This window comes from Myxocyprinus asiaticus, chromosome 25, assembly GCF_019703515.2.
Source record: "Myxocyprinus asiaticus isolate MX2 ecotype Aquarium Trade chromosome 25, UBuf_Myxa_2, whole genome shotgun sequence".
Lineage (NCBI taxonomy): Eukaryota > Metazoa > Chordata > Actinopteri > Cypriniformes > Catostomidae > Myxocyprinus > Myxocyprinus asiaticus.
Window position 1 is genome coordinate 36,771,744 of NC_059368.1, and position 20,542 is coordinate 36,792,285.

The 20,542-nt window shown below is 40.2% G+C and overlaps 1 protein-coding gene across 2 annotated transcripts in view; it reads right to left on the bottom strand.

Moving 5' to 3' along the window:
- Positions 1-1,547: 1,547 nt before the first annotated feature.
- Positions 1,548-20,542, bottom strand: part of LOC127415840 (5'-nucleotidase domain-containing protein 1-like) — an 83,122-nt gene continuing 64,127 nt past the window's right edge. Inside the window, exons 10-12 of one of the 2 annotated variants that reach the window (XM_051654830.1) lie at positions 13,675-13,854; positions 3,551-3,707; positions 1,548-3,258 (exon numbers count right to left, since the gene is read on the bottom strand). In XM_051654830.1, coding sequence (XP_051510790.1) covers positions 3,146-3,258; positions 3,551-3,707; positions 13,675-13,854 — 450 coding nt within the window. In that variant the 3' untranslated portion in view covers positions 1,548-3,145. Of the gene's footprint in view, positions 3,259-3,550; positions 3,714-13,674; positions 13,855-20,542 lie in introns of both variants that reach the window. The other variant, XM_051654829.1, reaches the window with a different exon arrangement.

The following is a 20,542-nucleotide window of genomic DNA, read 5'->3' on the forward strand; positions in this document are numbered from 1 at the left end:
CTTTCAATAAAGCTAGTTCATAATGTGTTCTAAATACATAATAATGCTTGTATGCTTTTAAAAGAAAGAAAGAAAAAAGCTGTATTATCAGTTGTATGTTGTATTTGTAACCACAGTTATATTACATAACATAATGCTTAAATATCCATGCTTCCACCTTTTAAAGAGTAGGCTACAATGCATTGTAACACATGATATTACACATCAAATTTGGTTTCCATGCTATAATGCATTATACCCTTTAAAGTTGCTAGGGGCTGTAGTCTTTAGCCTCCTTGTTAGCATGCAGGCCTCCCATGCCGCTGATGCCGGTTCGAATCCCGCTCGGAGCTGGTCAAGTAGGACCGGTTACAGCGCTACTGTAACCGGTCCTGCTCGACCCGCTTCAAACCGGGGTTAACCAGAAGCTTGAGCTCATGTAACGGGAGCCGGCTGATAAGTGATAGCTGTGCGGCATGTATAAACCTCACTCCCCTGGCATCAAGAGGCGCACTAGCAACTGACACTAGGGGCTGTAGCCTTTAGCCTCCTCCTTAGCACACCCGCCTCCCATGCTGGCCTACTCAATGGGATCTGAACCGGTGTCAGCCAGCATGGAGGCGGGTGCGCTAACAAGGCTAAAGGCTACAGTCTCTAGCGTGCCTCTTGATGCCAGGGGAGTGAGATTTACACATGCCACACAGCTATCACTTACCAGCTGGCCCGTTACACCAGCACCTCAAGCTTGAAGTACCACTTTTGTGTTTACAGCAGAGGGCAGTAAGCGCGACTCCAGCTGTCAAGCAACAACCACTCTCTGACTGACAGCAGACAGCACAAAAGGATGCGTTCTTGTGTTCCAGTGCGCAGCTCCGAATGCAGGGTTCTCAGGATGTGTTTTTGTAAGTTTCATACATTTGAAAAACACTGTTTATGAAGTGACGGCAGAAAGTGAGACTTACTTACTGTATGTTCAGTGATATGGAAATAAACAATATATTGCCTTCTAAAGCCTCTTTTTGTATTGTCTAATCAAGGCTTTACTCATCTTCCACAATAACCTATATTAATTATCTGAATTATTTTCATTATATATCTAATTATTGAAAATTCATTGTTTATAATTATTTAATAATTAAATATTGAACTAATTTTATGCAATGTTCAATATTCAACATGCGATTAATTGGTTAATTTGATAAATCGTCATCTCTTATTTAAGTCGATTAAAAATTGTAAACAATTGGCCACCCTAATTAATATATTTAAACATATATTAAAATGACTATTAAAATTAAGCATTCACATCACTATGCATTTATACACTTCTAAATTTTTAATTTGCTTGTGTGCATGTAACCTGTGTGCATCTATTGTCATTATAGCAATCTCCTCCCTATAGAATACTACATTTAACATGCTCTTCAACTTCTTACAATACTACACTAGAACTAATACTAAGTTTAAGAGTTCAAAATAAATTCAATATAATAGCAAATACTGTATAACAACATAATTTGCATACATTCAACAGTAATCGGGTGTGGAGAAAACACATAAAACCCTGTTAAATTGTTCTTTTTTATTTCTGCCATTTGAACACTTTCCCTGCACTCAATAAACAAACACTAGAGCTGTTCACCACATACAGCAGAAGAGACATTTTTTAATCAACAGAGAAAAGTAGATCACTGCTCTGATGAGGATTTCCACACTTCTTTACCTGGTGAAGCTGCCCAGTTATGGAACACCATGTCACTTAAAACTCAGCTTTGTTAAACAATGAAATCAAACACTTCTGACATGCAGTGTCTTTTAACACTGTACCATTTTTTTTTAAAAATTTGTATGTAAAAACCATTAAAGCTTAACACTATGGAAACCCCATCAACATATATAAAACATTAAATCCACTTACATTGCTTTAAACAAATCATTATCAATGTTCAGCACCAGCACACACGAAACAAATAATGGTTTTAGGTGAGACATGTGCTCCGACACATGAAACCACTAAATGGCTGGGTAAAGCATGGCACCATTCAACACTGCCACTGTGCATGACAGAAAAATCACTGTTTACACTGACTATTACACAATTTTTACACTGTTACTACAACATTACATATAAAGAGAAAGTCTTATGTATTCACCCTTCCTCATTAAATAACCACAAAGACCTGAAAATAAAAAAAAATAAAAAAAATGATGTACACACCATCTCTCCCATTAAATTATTACAGTAAAGAGAACGACATAAAATCACAACCAAATCCAGGGAAGTAAACTATCTACAATGTACAAAATATGCCGTCCCAAATCTGAACCAGTTTCAGCACCTTCAGTTTGCTTGCAACACTTAATTACTGTAACAATCACAAGAAGAGCATCCAGTAGAACTCATGGCTGTCTCTTGATTTCATGAATATTCAACATAATTTGTGCCTGGCTTTATCGCAGTAAGCACATTGTATTTCAAGAAGGTCATGTAACATTTCTTCCATAAAAAAAAACTAAAAAACAGCTCATGGGAAAACTGTTCTTTGTACTTCATTATAGGTACAATGTATAGTTAACCCAAAAAGGAAAATTTTGTCATCATATACTCACCCTCATGTCATTCCAAACCCATATGGACTACAATACTTTTATGGTGCAGTTTTGTCATTTTGGATCTTGACAGACCCAGTCCTTTGACTTTCATTATATGGTTAAAGGCAGCAAGGATATTCTTCAGAAAATTCTATGTTTTCCAAGGAAGAAGGAAATCCTAATCATGGGAACAACACGAGGATGAGCAAATGATGGCAGGATTTTCATTTTTTGGTGAACTATTCCTTCAGTAGTTCAATAGTAGTGAGAACACTGTGCTGATCACAAATAAGTTGTTGTGAAAGAACGAAGTACAGTAAGACACAATAGACGGAAACTTTCTTGTACATCCTATTATCAATGTATGGATATTTACATATAGACAAACACATCTTCATTCTGTGTTTACTGGTTTAGGTAGGGGTAAGAAGATAATACACAGACACTGTCCTGGGTTTTACATTCACACAGCTTTAATAACTGGTTGGAAGAATGGATGGTCTAGCTCTAAAGTAAAGCTGAAAAACTCAAAGGCGGAACAATCTCCTGGTTTGTGCTTGAGAGGCGCAAGGATTCAGGACTGGTTCTGTTCCCATTTGAGCAGTGAGTCTGGAGGTCTTGGGTAATAACCTGTTGTGCTGGGCTTATCTAGAGAGAATCTCTGGAACTTAAAGTCTAGAGGAAGATCTGAAAGATAGATGCAGGAAAGTGAAATCAAGCCAGTTCAAGTTGTTTTATTTATCAGTTTCCCAGCTTACACTGGGTTTGCAGGGCACTGAAATGCTTAAAGGAATAGTAGCTTTAAGGAACAGAAATTATTAACACATGTTTTCAACTTTTCACCAATTTTTTTTTCTTTTTTTTTGCTGATAATATAATTTGTGTTTTTTTTTATTAAATTAGAAATTAAAACAAAATAGATGCATGTTTATTTGCCATCTCAGACCTTTGGAGCCAACTTTATATATAATACACATACCTGCTATAGCCTCAATGCTGGGTACAGCCATGGTACTGTATGTGTGGATACTGTGGCAACACCAGGTGAGCCTCTGTGTCTCCTCTCCTTCATTTTTTTGCACATCAATAAAATATGAGCCCCACTGATTTGACACAGCTGAAGGAGACTTCATTCCCTGATCCTTTCAGAAAGATCATGAAAACAGGCAGACAAAGAGAAAGAGAGACACAGAGAGAAAGAGAGAGAGAGAGCTCAATAATTCTTAAAAAACCCACATTTGAAGTTTGAGACATAATTCTTATAATTTGTGGGATATTTATGGTACTGTCCTTTCCACAAATAGGTTACAAAAAGGGCCTGAAACTCAAAAATTTTTTTTAAAAATTTTCTTTCAAAAAATGGTCAGTGAAAGAGGATGTTTAAAAGAAAGAAATCGTCAACCACTGGAAGTCTTATTACGGAGCCTAGAGGACAGGGAGGGAATTAATTTTATGAAATAGTTTTGCATTCCCTTGCATTAGTTTGTATTCCTTTACAATAAGTTTTATGTTCCCTCACAATAGGCTTTGCGTTTCCTCACAATTAAGTTTTGCGTTTCCTCACAATACGTTTTACTGTATGTTGTCTTGCAATTATTTTGGGTTCCATTGCAATATCTTTATCCATCCCTAATGAAAATAACATCTCGGGATTGTAACCTTGGTTCCCTGATAGGATGGAACGAGATGCTGAAGCCTGTATAGAATCACGCCAATCTATTGGCCGATGGCACGAGACGCGGCTCCACCCCTCATGCATGCATTGTATACAGGATTGTTATACTGAAGGGAGGAGCCATCTTGGTCCCTAAACAGTGAAAAATCTGTATTGTGGCGAAGCAATACAGCGTAATAAAACAATAAAACATTGGAAATCAGTCCTTCTTTGCAATTAGAATTTGGGAAGAGAAAGACGAAACATTGGTGTTAGGAGACGCCCCTGCCACCAGACAATGTCCTCCCATGTCCAGGAGGAAGCCATGCTAATGGTAGAATAAGCCTTAAAACCAACTGGACACTGTTTTACTTGCAAGTCAAAAGCAAGTGCAATGACATCAACAACCCAGTGGGAAAGTCTGTACTTGGAGATGCCCAAACTTTTTCACAGCTTTCGAAGCAGACAAAGAGCTACTCACTCCCTTAGTCTCGTCTGACTCAAATGGAGGAGGAGAGATAGTCTGCAGGGTGACCTGAAGGGAGAGGCCAAAACTTTGGGCACATAGCTTTCTCTAGGCTTTAGGACAAACTTAGACAAGCCCAGTCCAAACTCACTGGGTCTTTGACCAACAGAGCCTGAAGGTCCCCTATACGTTCACTGATGCCTATGTGCGCAGCAGCAAAGTCTTCAGCGAAAGTATGTGTAGGCTTACCACACACAATGGCTCAAATGGGGGACCTGTAAGGGCTTGCAACACCAGCGCTAAGTCCCACACTGGGACAGTAGCAGGGCGAGAGGGCCTTAGCAATGTAGCTCCCTGAAAAAATAATTACTGACCAGGGGGTGTCTGCCTAACGACAACCCACCTAAAGGGTCGTGTCCAGATGCTATGGCAGTGAAGTAGACTTTGAGCATGGATGAAGTGAGTTTTAGATCCAAATACCCTTGTAGGAACCGTAGCACTGGCGACTCAGTCGCTGTCTTCCTGGGGAGAGCTGACACATACAAGACATTCTCCTTTGTGTTGTGGAGGACTGTGAGCGAACTGACTACCCTGGCTCTGCAAGATGTGCTCATAGGCAGCCATCTGCTTCTTGGCTGTTTAGAACTTTTCAGTGACGAAACTCATGCCGTCACTGAAAAGTCCCTGCTGTAACCGGAGAGTTGAGCATAAAGGCCTTGTCCTTGTCATGCATTTCTGACAAATTGAGTCAGAGATGACGCTCAATGGACATCAGGGTACCAGTAGATCTGCAGATGGCCTGGGCAGTGGTTTTAGTGGCCCAGAGTGCCAAATCTGTGGTGCGACGTATCTCTTTTAAAGTACAAGGTGTCTAGACCATGTCCTTAAGGAAGATGGATTGGATGGCAGCGAAGGCTTGTCCCGGGCTATCCAGCAGAGGAGGGGCAGAAGTGGGCCATCACGGTCTCTTTGACTGGGAGAATCTCTGAGTAGCCTCTCTGAGTGGTGCAGTCAATTGCCTTGAAGGCAGCTGCACCGGGGACTTGCACTGTCGCTGTGTAGAGAATGTTTTATTTACACGTGGCAAAAATATTATATATATATATATAATGTTTTAATTAATATACTGCACAATATAAAAATGTTTTTCGGTTTAAGTCTAAATGTGAGGAACTCCCGTCACTTGTGCCTGGCTGGTTACTGCTTGTTACTATGGTTACGAACGGAGGCCACGTGGAGCTTGATGTGAACTTTCAATTCACATGAACTCCAAAATATAACAGAGGAATTCGATATACCAGTCTCATATCCACCAAAAAAAGTGACTTTAATCATCTGTTTGGGCTTCTGAAAATGACAGATGTAAAGAAGTGAGAGGACGGAAGTCATTTGAAGATACACATTCTACACATGGGACAGGATGTTCCACAAGTCGTCCAACAACAAACTAGTGAGTTTAATATTTTTGCTGTGGTCCTTTAAAGTGATGAATTGAGAGATGCAACTTTTTGTAATGTTCAAGTTTACTGACAGCGCGCTGTGCATTTGCATGTAGTTACTATTAGCATGTAAACTTCGAGAAGTTGCATCTTAAATTATCCTCATAATTTAAAGTGTGTACAAAAGTGTGTTACAGCTTGTGTACAAATTTACTGCACTGAACAGTAAATTTATGTTCCATTTTTATTATGCATAGTCCACAGGTTTATGTGTGAGGTGTTGTGGACAGATTAAAGAACAGTATTTTTATGGAATCTGTTGCTGATTCTTTATAGTGGGTGTCTGACAGACAACAGATTGTTTTAATAAACTGTTGCAGAAGAAAAAAACTGTTGGATGCCGTGAACTGTGTTGCGCACCCACAATAATATTACAGTTATGCAGTTCTGAAGCGACTCCAAGCACTCCAGTTACATTGAAGCAAATTATTCTGTGCCTGGGTTGCAGATAAGCGTCTCTCTTTTTATACAGTTGAAGTCAGAAGTTTACATACACCGTAGCCAAATACATTTAAACTCAGTTTTTCACAATCCCTGACATTTAATCGTAGAAAACATTCCCTGTCTTAGGTCAGTTAGGATCACTACTTTATTTTAAGAATGTGAAATGTCAGAATAATAGTGGAGAGAATGATTTATTTCAGCTTTTATTTCATCACATTCCCAGTGGATCAGAAGTCTACATACACTTTGATAGTATTTGGTAGCATTGTCTTTAAATTGTTTAACTTGGGTCAAAGGTTTTTGGGTTGCCTTCCACAAGCTTCTCACAATAAGTTGCTGGAATTTTGGCCCATTCCTCCAGACAGAACTGGTGTAACTGAGTCAGGTTTGTAGGCCTCCTTGCACGCACATTCATTCAGTTCTGCCCATAAATTTTCTATCGGATTGAGGTCAGGGCTTTGTGATGGCCACTCCAATACCTTGATTTTGTTGTCCTTATTTTGCCACAACTTTGGAGGTATGCTTGGGGTCATTGTCCATTTGGAAGACCCATTTGCGACCAAGCTTTAACTTCCTGGCTGATGTCTTGAGATGTTGCTTCAATATATCCACATACTTTTCCTTCCTCATGATGCCGTCTATTTTGTGAAATGCACCAGTCCCTCCTGCAGCAAAGCACTCCCACAACATGATGCTGCCACCCTCATGCTTCACGGTTGGGATAGTATTCTTCGGCTCGCAAGCCTCACCCTTTTTTCTCCAAACATAACGATGGTAATTATGGCCAAACAGTTACATTTTTGTTTCATCAGACTAGAGGACATATCTCCAAAGAGTAAGATCTTCATCACCATGTGCACTTGCAAACTGTAGTCTGGCATTTTTATGGCGGTTTTGGAGCAGTGGTTTCTTCCTGGCTGAGCAGCCTTTCAGGTTATGTCTATATAGGACTTGTTTAACTGTTGATATAGATACTTGTCTACCTGTTTCCTCCAGCATCTTCACAAGGTCATTTGCTGTTGTTCTGGGATTGATTTGCACTTTTCGCACCAAAATACATTAATCTCTAGGAGACAGAATGCGTCTCCTCCCTGAGCGGTATGATGGCTGTGTGGTCCCATGGTGTTTATACTTGCGTATTATTGTTTGTACAGATGAATGTTGTACCTTCAGGCATTTGGATGTTGCTCGAAAGGATGAACCAAATTTTTCGCTGATTTATTTTTATTTTCCCATGATGTCAGGCAAAGAGGCACTGAGTTGAAGGTAGGCCTTAAAATACATCCACAGGTACACCTCCAATTCAGTACACCTCCTATCAGAAGCTAATTGGCTAACTGTCTAAAGGCTTGACATCATTTTCTGGAATTTTTCAAGCTGCTTAAAGGCACAGTTAACTTAGTGTATGTAAACTTCTGACCCACTAGAATTGTGATATAGTCAATTAAAAGTGAAACAATCTGTCTGTAAAAACTGCACTTGTGTCATGCCCAAATTAGATGTCCTAAACGACTTGCCAAAACTATAGTTTGCTAATTTGAAATCTGTGGAGTGGTTAAAAAATTAGTTTTAATGACTTCAACCTAAGTGTATGTAAACATCTGACTTCAACTGTAAGTGTCAGGATCCTTCCAACTCTGTCTGGTCTTTTCTTACACATTAGTGGCGGGATCCTGACACCCCTGTTCTATGTTGATTTTTGACTTTCTGTCTGTCTAGTTGGTAACTTTGTTTTCTGTATTTTCAGTTGTAGTACCTGAGCTTTCTATTCTGTTTACTTTGTAAACAAAGCTTTACTAAGTCTATTAGCTCTTTGGTTCTAACATTCTTTTGGGTTATTTTGTTTTCATGCCCTGATGGTTTTTGTCTGGGCCTTATGTGTTATGTTTTTTGCTTAAATGTTTTGCACTAAGTTTTGTGTTTTGTCATTTCTTTTCAATAAATATTTTGGAACATTCCACTGTCTGCATTTGGGTTCTCAGTTCAAAACCTGACAGTTAATTATCAGTTTAATAAATAAATAATAATAAATGTAATATTTGATTTCTAAGGAAATTTTGTTTACTTTTATACAATAAGCAATTTTGGAACTGTGTTATGTCACCATTAAAGCAAAACCAGATGAGACCCACTGCATTAGACGCTGATTTCTAAGCATATTTTAGAGGATGTTTCTTATGGTTTTATCACAGAGAAGGATGTGGTGGATGTAAATTTGTTCTGTTTTTACTCATAGTTTCACATCTATCTTAATATTTTTCTCTGGGCTCTAAATTCTCATAACTGCTTTGACAAGGCATCATTTAGACACCAAGCAAAAGCTCTTAAAGAGAAACAAGGACTTCAATAGAATGACATTAATAAAGATCAAACACAACTCTCTGATCTGGGGAAAAAAGGAAATGTTTGATCAGAATCCCTACAGTTTAAGAAAACAACACACTGCTGCATAACACTGGCTCTACTGTATGTGACTTTTTCTTAAGAAATATCAAAACATTTGATTCAAAAAATATGTCTTTCACATTTGGCCTTTCCAAACCATTACTTAACTAAAATACGAAATTTAATGGAAGTTTCCACTAATGTGCCACAGATACAAAGTTATATTGGTGCAAACTACCACACAACTTTCAGTCAAACATTGAATAAGATATCTGCATTTAATACAATAATCACTGTCAGACAACTCCAAAGGTTTTGCACTGATACCTGTTTTAATACCTCTTTAAATTGTTCTATGCTAGTATTTTGCTGTGTAGGACCAAGGTACTGTAGGTATAACTGAAAACCCTATCCTTGTCTTACCCTGAGATTCACTAGGGTATAATGATTTGTATTTTGAGCTGTCGGGTCGGATTTGCCGTAAAGTCGCAGGTATACATAATTCGTTCTTGCATGTTTATGTAATATCTGTAAGCTCAAAAATAAGGTCTGGCTGTGGCCCAACTTGGACCGACTGTGAGTGTCGGGGAAGTAGGAAGTCAGTGCAACAGCTGTTAAGCAGCGGCGTGAAATCAATCTCCTGATGGACTTTTAACGGTTTTTAACTGTTTGGCGAAGTCGGTTGTCAAATTGGTTGTCATGCTTTAATGAATTGAACATTACTCATGTATTTACCAATCACGATTAGGGCTGGGCGATATGTCTTAAAAAATATATATATCTCGGTATTTTTCAGCCTATTGACGATATTCAATATATATCTCGATAATTATGTATTTGCTCTAAAATGGCTCAAAAGTTGTTGTTTTTTTTATTAGAGGAACCATCATTTCATCCAAACAGCCACTGTAGTCAAGTAGATAAAATATTTTAAAGACATTAAATAAAAATCTAATAATTAGTTTTTCATTAAATAAACACAAGGGAGAATTCAATTATATTCATTGATATGCACTTTATATTTATATTTCATACACAATGATACATAGTAGCTTAATAAAAAGCATTATTTACCTTCAAATGTTTTTACTGTGCAAAGCTACATCACTGACTTATTTTTGAAACCCCAGTTAAACATGCATAATACTAAATTATTACTGTGGGTCACGACAGGTTGATTATTATAATATAATGCTGAATTATAATTTTTATTCTGCTTATTAGATTTGCGTTATACAGAAGTAATATATTTCTGTCCTGTTTACTTCATCTTCACCTGGGGCTTTTATTTTGACACCGAAATTGCTGTTGTATTTACTTCAACTTCACAAGGAGCTTTTATTTCGACATAGAAAAGGCAATGTGTATTTGACAGTTTACAATATTCCACATTTCCTGAAACGCTGTAATCTCCTCTTCTGTTACACGGTGCTGCGTTTGTAGATTTGTATAATAACTTGTAACTATTACTAATGTTTGGAATTGCGCGAATGCTTGAACCTGCATTACTTTGATTTCACAATGCACGTGAACTGATCTGAGAGCGCCGCCATGCGCGTGCACACAGTTCACTGGTCTGTTCTGAATCACAAACAGACCATGTTTATCTGTCTTTAAAGCACAGCCTTTTGTGGATTAATAATCACATATGACCAACTCGCCATTTTGATGTTATTTTGTTTAACTGTGCAGCCCTGAAGGATCGTCTACTGATGCACTCTTTACTAAACTTAATGGCCAAATGAAAGCATATTAAAATTACTGCAATATTCACAATATTGGTCAATTTTACATCGTCACCAAAATTATCTTGATTATATCGTTAATATTCAATATATCACCCAGCCCTAATCATGATGCATTTAGTTTTTTTTAAGGCAAGTTACTGTAACATGTTTACTAATATTCATAACTTCCGAGGCTACGTCCACACTAATCCGGATACATTTAAAAACGTGTTTTTGTTTTTGAAACGCTCTCCGTCCACACTGCCGTTTTCAAATGTTTTCCAAAAGTTGCTCGTCCACACTGAAACATATGAAAACACTTAAATTCCATTACTGCTTATGCAAAAAATAGCTTGTCCGTGTCCGGTCTGGGATGCAGCTGTCCTCGTGTTCCACCCCCGGACAGCAATTCTGAGTACACTTCCCGTTGCCTTTGAAGGAATGCAATGTGAAGGTTGTACAAAGTAACGTTTTTCTATAATAACGCTATCAAAGTGGACAGCAGGCAAAACAAAGCTGCTACAACATGGGCCGCCATCTTGATTGTTTTGGGTAGAATAGATCACATGACTGCGTCACATGACAACAAATACACTGTTTTCAGATATATCCGTTTTAATAAACCATCTCTTTATTATAACTTCTAAAGAAACGTTTAAATGTTTATTATTGTAATTGTTATACTGCATATTATTTTCATGGTCAATAAAGTATATTTCATCCCCATCGTTATTGAATCTTCATTTTGCCTTTTTATATTACAGTTGTATTGTTTGCAGTGCATAGACCAGGGGTGTCCATACTTTTTCTACCGGGGCCAGGTGCAAAAAGAAATAAGGTGTTGCGGGCCACATCATCGTAATAATGAAGACACTATTGCATCATCTTTATATTGTATGCTTAATATTATGCACTTTATGTTCATAAAGGTAATATTTCTCTCACCAAGAATGCTTGTAATAGAACAGTGATGCAGGGTCAGAAATTAAGGGGTGCTCTGGGCAAAAATGACCCCAAGGTGACAAAAAAATACCCTAAAGTTCAAAATGTGGGTGCAAAAAATGCCCTGGTTTCTGGTTTTTTCTCCATCATCTGTTATAGTTCTTAAATGATATAGTGCAATACTTTAAGAGTGGCATTACACACTATCCCATAAAATATGTTTTGAATAAAAGAATGACAGTACATTTTAGAAAAAAAACCATAAAAATCCCTCATAAACATAAAAAATGCCCCTGAAAGTTAAATCCAGAGGTCAGTTATTGGCCCTTTATAGAAAAGTTCATTTCTGTCAATGTAGTAATGTAATATATTATACTGGGTAATAACAGGTTAATTTCAATGCCCTGATTTTGCATTTTTATTTTTAGATGTCTATTCATTGTGACAGCAAAGCACAAGCAGTTTTGGTTGTGACGCATAACAATAATAAGAATAAGTTACATTTTCCTGCTATGATGTGATACAAGAAATTACACTTTATTTTTTAGTAAGTCAAAGTTTCTGTTTTTTTTGTTACTTGTGTTACAAATAAGATTTTTATTTGATCATAATGATTGAGCTCCTTTTTATTTGACTGATACGAAAGTGCGGGCTGAGCGCGCACAGTCTAGGCAGAGATGCGCTAGTGTTTTGAGCGCCCTCTTATGTCCTCACTCTCAAATGGCACTGAGAAGTCTGTGAATACTTTTCATATTTCACTGAAACATCAAAACCAACCAATTCACAACAGTTAACTAAACTTCCCAACGCTACAGGGTACTTTCTAGGAGAGTGTGCATGGCTTGTGCGGGTCTATGCGCACTCAAACTTGGTGCGGCCACTCGCACTGCACAACGGCATGGCAGCTCTACTCAGCTGTACGAATCATGATGCGTGGTATCGGGACATTATATCGAGAATGAGTACATGAGTATCTAACCCGATACAAGTCATATAACAAATGCATATTTTTTTTTTGTGTGTGTGTCTGGTGCTTTATCCGTGAATATCTGGAGAATTCCAAACTCCTGAACGCAAGAGAGATGATGCGTTGTGAAATGTGGCTGTACGTGATAGCGACACCCAGTGTTCAGAATATGAATTTCATATAATTTCTCAATAGCGGGTCAAATTCTGTTCTATTTCCAAAAGCTCTCGCGGGCCACATAAGAGCAGTCGGCAGGCCGCAGATGGCCTGCGGGCCGTAGTTTGAACACCCCTGGCATAGACCTACTTTTGTAGTATTACGGTTCACTTGCATTGTCCACTTAGGCTGTAGATTGTAATATAAAAATGTAGTGTCTTAAATTGGGTTCATATCAGCCATATCACGAGTTTCACCTCTTAAATTGATATGTGTACACAAACATTTATGTAAAGTGTATAAAAGACTTGAATAATCATATTAAAATATATTAATCTTTCTTTAAATAAGTAATATCTTGGTTATAAATGTTTAAACAAATAACATAATATCAACATGAAAATAGCACATCATGACTCCTTTTTTTTTTTTTTTTTTTTGCATTGTACTGTACATATTTAAGAATACATAGTTCCCAATACTTTTATAACTACCAACAGGATAAAACCCACTGTAGGATATAAAAAGGAATTTAAAAGATATTAAAAGGACTTTAAAATTGCAATTTCTCCCCATGATTCCCTAAATTGTCCAGTGCCAAGACATAATTCCAATGAAATACAAGTAATATTTTGTTAAATATAAAAAATTATTCCAAGCATCAAAAATGATCCTACTGGATAAACTCAAATTCCTAAAGGATTTTTGGATAGAGCTTCAGAGCAACACACAGCGTTTCAGAAAAAAACAAAACATTAATCACTTTTAGGCACATACATAGAAATCCTATTCATAGCATTCCTGAAATGGAGTGTGGAAAAGATCCTGAGCTTGACTAAACAGAAACAGCTTTTAACTCTCACCTCAAATTTGCCCTTCTTCTCTACAGGACTTTCACTTGGGGCGGGGCTGTTACTGGGGGTTGGGTTAGCACGTGGAACGCCCTCCCCCTCCATCTCCTCCACAATCATCACCGTCTCCCACTTTGCAAAGCTGCAGGCGGGGAACATGTCCGAGCGCATACTGTCTCCGAAATACACCACCTGCATCAGAAAACACACACATACACCCACACGAATACAAACCCATGCACACACACACACACACACACACACACACACACACACACACACACGTACATTCAATACTGAAGGTAAATATACCATATCAGTCAATAACTAACTACAAGAACACTTTATAATAACTTAGATTAATAACATTAAGAAACATTATTACATTGTTTTTTTATTACATTATGCAATGCATACATTTTGAACATTCCAATAGTTAGGAATTTCATGAAACTTTGATTTCTATATTTCCATTAAGACTACTGATTTAACACGTTAATTCAGCGTGATTAATTACATGAAAAAATAATGAGTAAAAAACAATTCTGCAATAAATCATCTCCTGTGAATGCACGTAAATTCCATAATAAGCAATTTTTCAACCAACGGAGCAATTCAAGCTTGAAGTGTTTTTGTGTTATCCATCGTCATGTTTTCGTGAGTCTGAGTCAGCAGGGGGCAGTACGCGTAACTCCAGCTGTAGAGTCAATGCAGAGCTGTACAGAAACAAACCGACAGCTGGACAGAGCAGAAACAGGTCTCGAGATTGACACAGAGTCATCAAATTTGGCGTTTATAGAGCTAGAGATGGTGAAAAATTGCAAAATGTGTGGACAGGTTGGCCAGTGATAGGCTTGTGTTCAATAATTTGGAAATAAACCAAACAATATATTGACTTCTAAAGCCACTTTTTGTATTGCCTAATCAATGCTTTATTTATCTGCAACAATATAATGTCTTTGAATTATCTGAAATTACTATATTTATTTTATTATAGGCCTATGTATAATTATTTGGATTATTATGTATTGAAATATCTTTACTTGGGGGCCTTTTCCAGCAAATATTGATTTATATAAATAATTTTGATTACTTCAATAAATTAATTGGCATATCATGCAAATATTTTTTTATTATTAATTCACAGCACTAATTTTCATATATATTTATACTTGAATGTACATAAAAACTGATCCTTTAAGCATTAGCCTACATAATGTTAACAACTTAAGCAACATTTATTTATTTAGCAGATGTTTTTCTCCAAATTAATTTACAAATGAAGAAAAACACAATTAATTTATTAAGTTGTCAACATATTTATTAGCATAGCACTTTATAATAACAATGGCTCTGTTCCAAAACCTAGTGAGCTGCCTCACTGTCTTCTGCCAACATAAGAAGCTGCCTTCTACTTCAAGACAGCGTTCTGACTGAAAAGGAGTTCAATTTAGTGTTATGGATGTCTTCAAGCCAAGGTCAGATTGTTGTTCAGCCAATCAGAAGACTTTCTGCTTGTCAATCAATGTGCACATTCACAGGACAGCCCACATATGCTCGTATAAGTGCAGGTATGATGTCCTGCTCACACGAAATGCTCAGGGTCGGACTGTACAATTCTCAGGGGGACCCTCCCCCCTTCATCTGCTCCAACACAACAATCTCTTGTGCGTTTGTGTGTGCACACGTGCCTTTGAAAGGGGGTTTGGAAAGGGTGGCATGGCTAATTCAATGGCTAGTCTGGTGGAAGTTCCAGAATGGCTAAAATCGCTTACAGCACCTTTACGCCAACAATGCGATGTACTCTTAAGCATTCAAATACATAGTACACCCAAATATTTGGTAAAATACTACAATTTTAATAGCTGTAACAATAGCCTCTTTTCCACCATCAGGCCAAACTGTTCTTGTTGCGAAACCATTTTGTTCTGTGCCGATCCGGGCCAGCTGGCATGGTTACGGATTTTTTTGCACTGTGGTGCTGAAAACAGACTTTGAATGTACACAAGAAATACGTCAGCCGTTACCTTAGTAACCCAAGAGTTTAAGGACCAAGTGAGAAGTGTGTTTACTTTGCCCATATAGTGCGCATGGCCAGCTACAGAGAAAAAAAACGAGTTATCTTGGCAACTGACAAGTGACCAATCGTGAGTCGCGACGTCACTACAGGCATTCCACCAGCACAGTTGAGCACAGTTGTCTAACCATGCTGAGAATTCCGGGCCGAGAACGGTTTCTAATCGTGTCATGCCGAATCGTGCCCAGGTGGAAAAGCTACTGTAACCATTCCTTACCCTGCTCAAAACCGTTTGGCTCGATGGTGGAAAAGAGACTAATGATTCTTGGGCAAGTGGTAGTTGAGAACCAAAATGCAGATTATATTAAATAAATAAGAGCAAAGACAAAAAAAAAAAAAAAAAGTCCAGACTAATCACAAAAACCAAACACATCAAACAATGCAGGGAGAACAATAGGGCTTATACTCGGTGCTTTTCAATTGGAAGGCAGCAGCCTTGTTAGGATATCTCGGCTGCCATGTCATCAAGCACCGTCAAAGGCCGTCTCAACTGTGAGGACCCTTGAAAGGCAGCCTCGTTTGCAATATTTTGGAGGATGCATCAAATGCATTGTAATGGACTTCACAGTAGGAGTGAAGGAGAACACAGGGAAGTGGGTTTCTCCAGCCACAGGATATGTTTAATTGACAACTTCAATGCTTATAGCTTCACACATCTCAGCAGTTTTACAGGCATGTAGTCTCTCAGTCTCTTTAGCTTCATGTACACAATAATCACATAAGCATCCTAGTTTCATGAACACAGCAGGCTTCCTTGTGCCAGTTCTCTCTCCCTCTGCTGGTGGTGTGGCTGCTTATATGCCACTCTCCCCATGCCCACTGGAATCAGAGACAGGTGTTAGACATAATCTAGCTCAAGTGTAAGCGCCCTTACTCCTTTCTCTCTCTCCGGACGGACGCTCGACCACACCCCTGCTGCCACATATCCCCACCGCCCAACTCAGGCCGGGGTGTGAGTTTCCATTTCTGGAAAGGAAGTCGGCACCCCACTAGGTGATCCACGTGTTGGTATCCTTCATGTGGTGGAGCCATTGGAGTGGGGTGTGATCTGAGCAGAGGGTGAAGGCCTGCCCCAGCAGGTAGTAACGGAGAGTGAGGACTGCCCACTTGATGGCCAGACACTCCTTTTCCACGGTGCTGTACTTTGTTTCCCTCAAGGGGAAGTAAGGGTGGGAGATTATTTTGAAGAGTGCCTCCACAACACTACGTGCTTAGATGCTGCGCAGAGGCACTGCTTCCGGATATAGCATTGCGTAGTCCACTAGGACTAATACAAAGCAATGTCCGCGTGTTGACCGCTCTAATGGCCTGACGAGTTCCATGCCAATTCTCTCGAAGGGGACCTCGATCAGCGGAAGGGGGCGCAATGGTGCTTTTGGGGTGGCCGGTGGGTTCACCAGCTGACATTCATGTCAAGCCGCACACCACCTGTGAACATCGCCGCCAATGCCCAGCCAATAAAAACGGGCTATTAGCCGGTTTAGTGTTTTTCTTTCCCCTAGATGACCCGCCAAGGGATTATAATGAGCCGCCTGGAACATTCCCAATGGCTCCACGGTATTAAGAACTGGGTTGTATCTTCCTTTGTTTGAGCATCATGCATCACTATACAACCACTTGTTTATAATTGCAAAATAGGGATATGAAAGTGCGACATTCGGCTGGAGTTGACCATCGATCATTCTCACTTGGTCGAAGGCGTGCTTGAGGGTTTCATCTCGTGACTGCTCCAAAGGGGCTGCAGCCTCTCCCACCCTCACGTCATCCTGACGTGGAGCTGACGAAGACGGCCCCGGCTCCGCCTCCCCTGCCAGAGCATCGCACATTTCACATCTCGCTTTTGTGCAGGACCCATCCATGCATATTCCCTTTAATACATTTCTGAATTCTGAATGGGTGAGACGGGAACTAACCGCGGCCTCCACTCTATGTTTTGTTCCCCAAAATTTGATCACAAGGGTCACCACGGGGTAATTGTGAATATCCCCATGCACACACTTCACCCTCACCCTTTTGGTTGTGCCCAAAGCCTCATGTTGAACCAATCATTTGTGGACAGTGGTTTGATTACAACCCGTGTCTACCAATGGCTGGTGAGTACCCCCCTTGACTCTTGCTGGTATCCGGTATGCTCCGGCCCGATCGGGGGCAGCCTGCGGAGTGTCGGGGATCCAGACCGTCATCCCCAGCTCCATCACAGAGCAATGATCCCGGAAGTGTCCCGGACCCTGCAACTCCAGCAGACCGACCCAGGCGCCACGCCTGCACCTGCGTCGGCTGAGGGGGAGAGTGGCGGGGCATTGTATATGCTGGGGGGGGGTGCAAACCCCCGCACACAGGGTACTGGCTTTGGTGGCGGGACTCCTTGCCTCCGTGGGGCAGGAACGGGCTCTAGGGAGAGAGCAGAGTGAGAGAGAAGAGGGGAGGGAGAAGAGAACAGGGAAAACATGGGGGGGGGAGAGAGGGGGAGGGCTCTTCCGCCCTCGGGTACACAGCCATATGGTCCTCTGCCAATCGGACAGCCTCCTCCAGTGACGCTGGCCGGTGGCATTGGACCCACTCCACCGTTCCTCGCGGTAGTCGATGGATGAGCTGCTCCAGTACCACCTGGTTGATCACTCCCTCGACAGCAGCCATCTCCGGCAGGTGTCTCAGAGCCGTTGGGTGATGCCAAACGGGTGGCCGGTCCTATCCAACTTCATAGAACGGAAGAGCTGGCGATGTTGCTCTGGACTGCGGCCAACCCGCTGCAAGATGGTCTTGTTCAGATCATTGTAGGCCAGGAGGTTAGCCGCTGGCAGTTGTTGCGCTGCGAGCTGGGCTTCCCTGGACGGGAGGAGCCTGGCCGCCCATTGGTCACGCGGCCAGCCCCAGATCTCAGCAGTGAGCTCAAAGAGCTTGAGGAAAGCTTCTGGGTGTTCTTCCCCCTCCCCCATCTTCAAGAGCATGGGCGGGGGCATGGGGCTGTGTTTGTCTGGGGCCGCAGCCGGGGTTTCCTCTGCTTGAGCCTGAAGGATCTCGAAGAACCGGCGATCTTGATCTTGCCGGAGCTCAAGCAGGGATTGTTGCTGGGACTGGTGTAGGTCGGTGAGGGACTTGAGGATCTCTGCCAACATGGAGGACTCCATAGGGCGTACTTCCTCCAACTTTGTCCCGGGTTTCGGCACCAGTGTAACGGACTTCACAGTAGGAGGGGAGGGAGACACAGGGAAGCGGGTTTCTCCAGCCACAGGTAATGTTTAATTGACAACGTCAACGCTTATAGTTTCACACAACTCAGCAGTTTTACAGGCATGTAGTCTCTCAGTCTCTTTAGCTTCACGTCCACAATAATCACATAAGCATCCTATTTTCATGAACACAGCAGGCTTCCTTGTGCCAGTTCTCTCTCCCTCTGCTGGTGGCGTGGCCGCTTATATGCCGCTCTCCCCATGCTCACTGGAATTAGAGACAGGTGTTAGACATAATCTAGCTCAGGTGTAAGCGCCCTTACTGCTTTCTCTCCGGACGGACGCTCGACCACACCCCCGCTGCCACATGCATCCTTCGAGGTCTTTAGTCACCCACAATTCATTGCACATGTCCCAATTTATATATACATATATTTAAAAAAAAGGCAAGTAGCTCAGACAATACAACAAATTAAAAGATAAAAGCACAAAAAAATAAAAAAATAAAAAGGCAATTACATGTATTTGAAAAGCTTTAATAGTTTTACATCTTTTACAAGTCTAGGGTTCTGTATTTTCATATTTGAAAGGGTTTCAGTATAAAATTCTAAGATCAGTTTTTGCTAAATATTGTATATAAAGGCTTTTTTTGAGTGACTAGCTTTGTGAATAAAATATTTAGCTAAAATAATTTAGAGGTTAAGGACATATTTCTCATTTTTGCATTATATGGGTTTTCTAAACAAAGTATAATATAACATGGTTCTAATGCTGCGTTCCATTCAACTCGGATGTGGGATATTCCTACTTGATATCTCCGATCTCCGAGCATAAAGGCATTCCATTGCCAGATGCTCAGAAGATGACGTGTAAGGAAACAAAACTGCAATGCTCCTGTTAGCTAAGCGCCCAAGAATTTCACACACTACTGCACTTGTGTATCTGGTTGTGTGACAATAAAAGTGATTTGATTTGATAAGCAGTTGTTTGACTGTAAACAGAGATGTCTCCTAGCAAATGATAAACAATGCTGCAGCGCTAGCACTTGAGCTACAGGTATACGATTATCAAAAGAAAGTTTAATTTACTGTTTTAAACACCCATCTTTGCAAATGTTTGTTAAAAAAGTTTTAATATCATGTAATGTAGGAGCTTTGACTCATTTATCGATATTACCTAATACAAGTTAATGTTTATCACTTACTTTGTGTATCTCCCTGGGGCTGACATATTTGTGTGACGTCACGCACCTGCATCTTGGAGAAATCGAAGTTAAAAAATTCTGCACGAGTTTCCCAGTTGGAGTTCCTTCATCAAGTGACGTTCCATTGCACTTTTCCAACTAGGAAGTTGGAAAATCCAACTTTCCGAGTTGAATGGAACACAGCATAAGCATATGGTTTGTCATGCACACTTCCTAGAAAGTCTCATTCTAGCGCTGAATGCTAAGGAGCCTAGTCTACAGCCTAAGAAGGACTGGTCTAAGAAGGACACAGCCAAACTAGGCTGCAGCCTTCCGATTGAGAAGCACCCATACACAAAGATAACAAGACTAATTATCAAGATACACTTGGGACCAATCAAATTAGCTCTTGTGTGTGTTCTCATGCTGTTTAGGCATGTCTGTATCCTT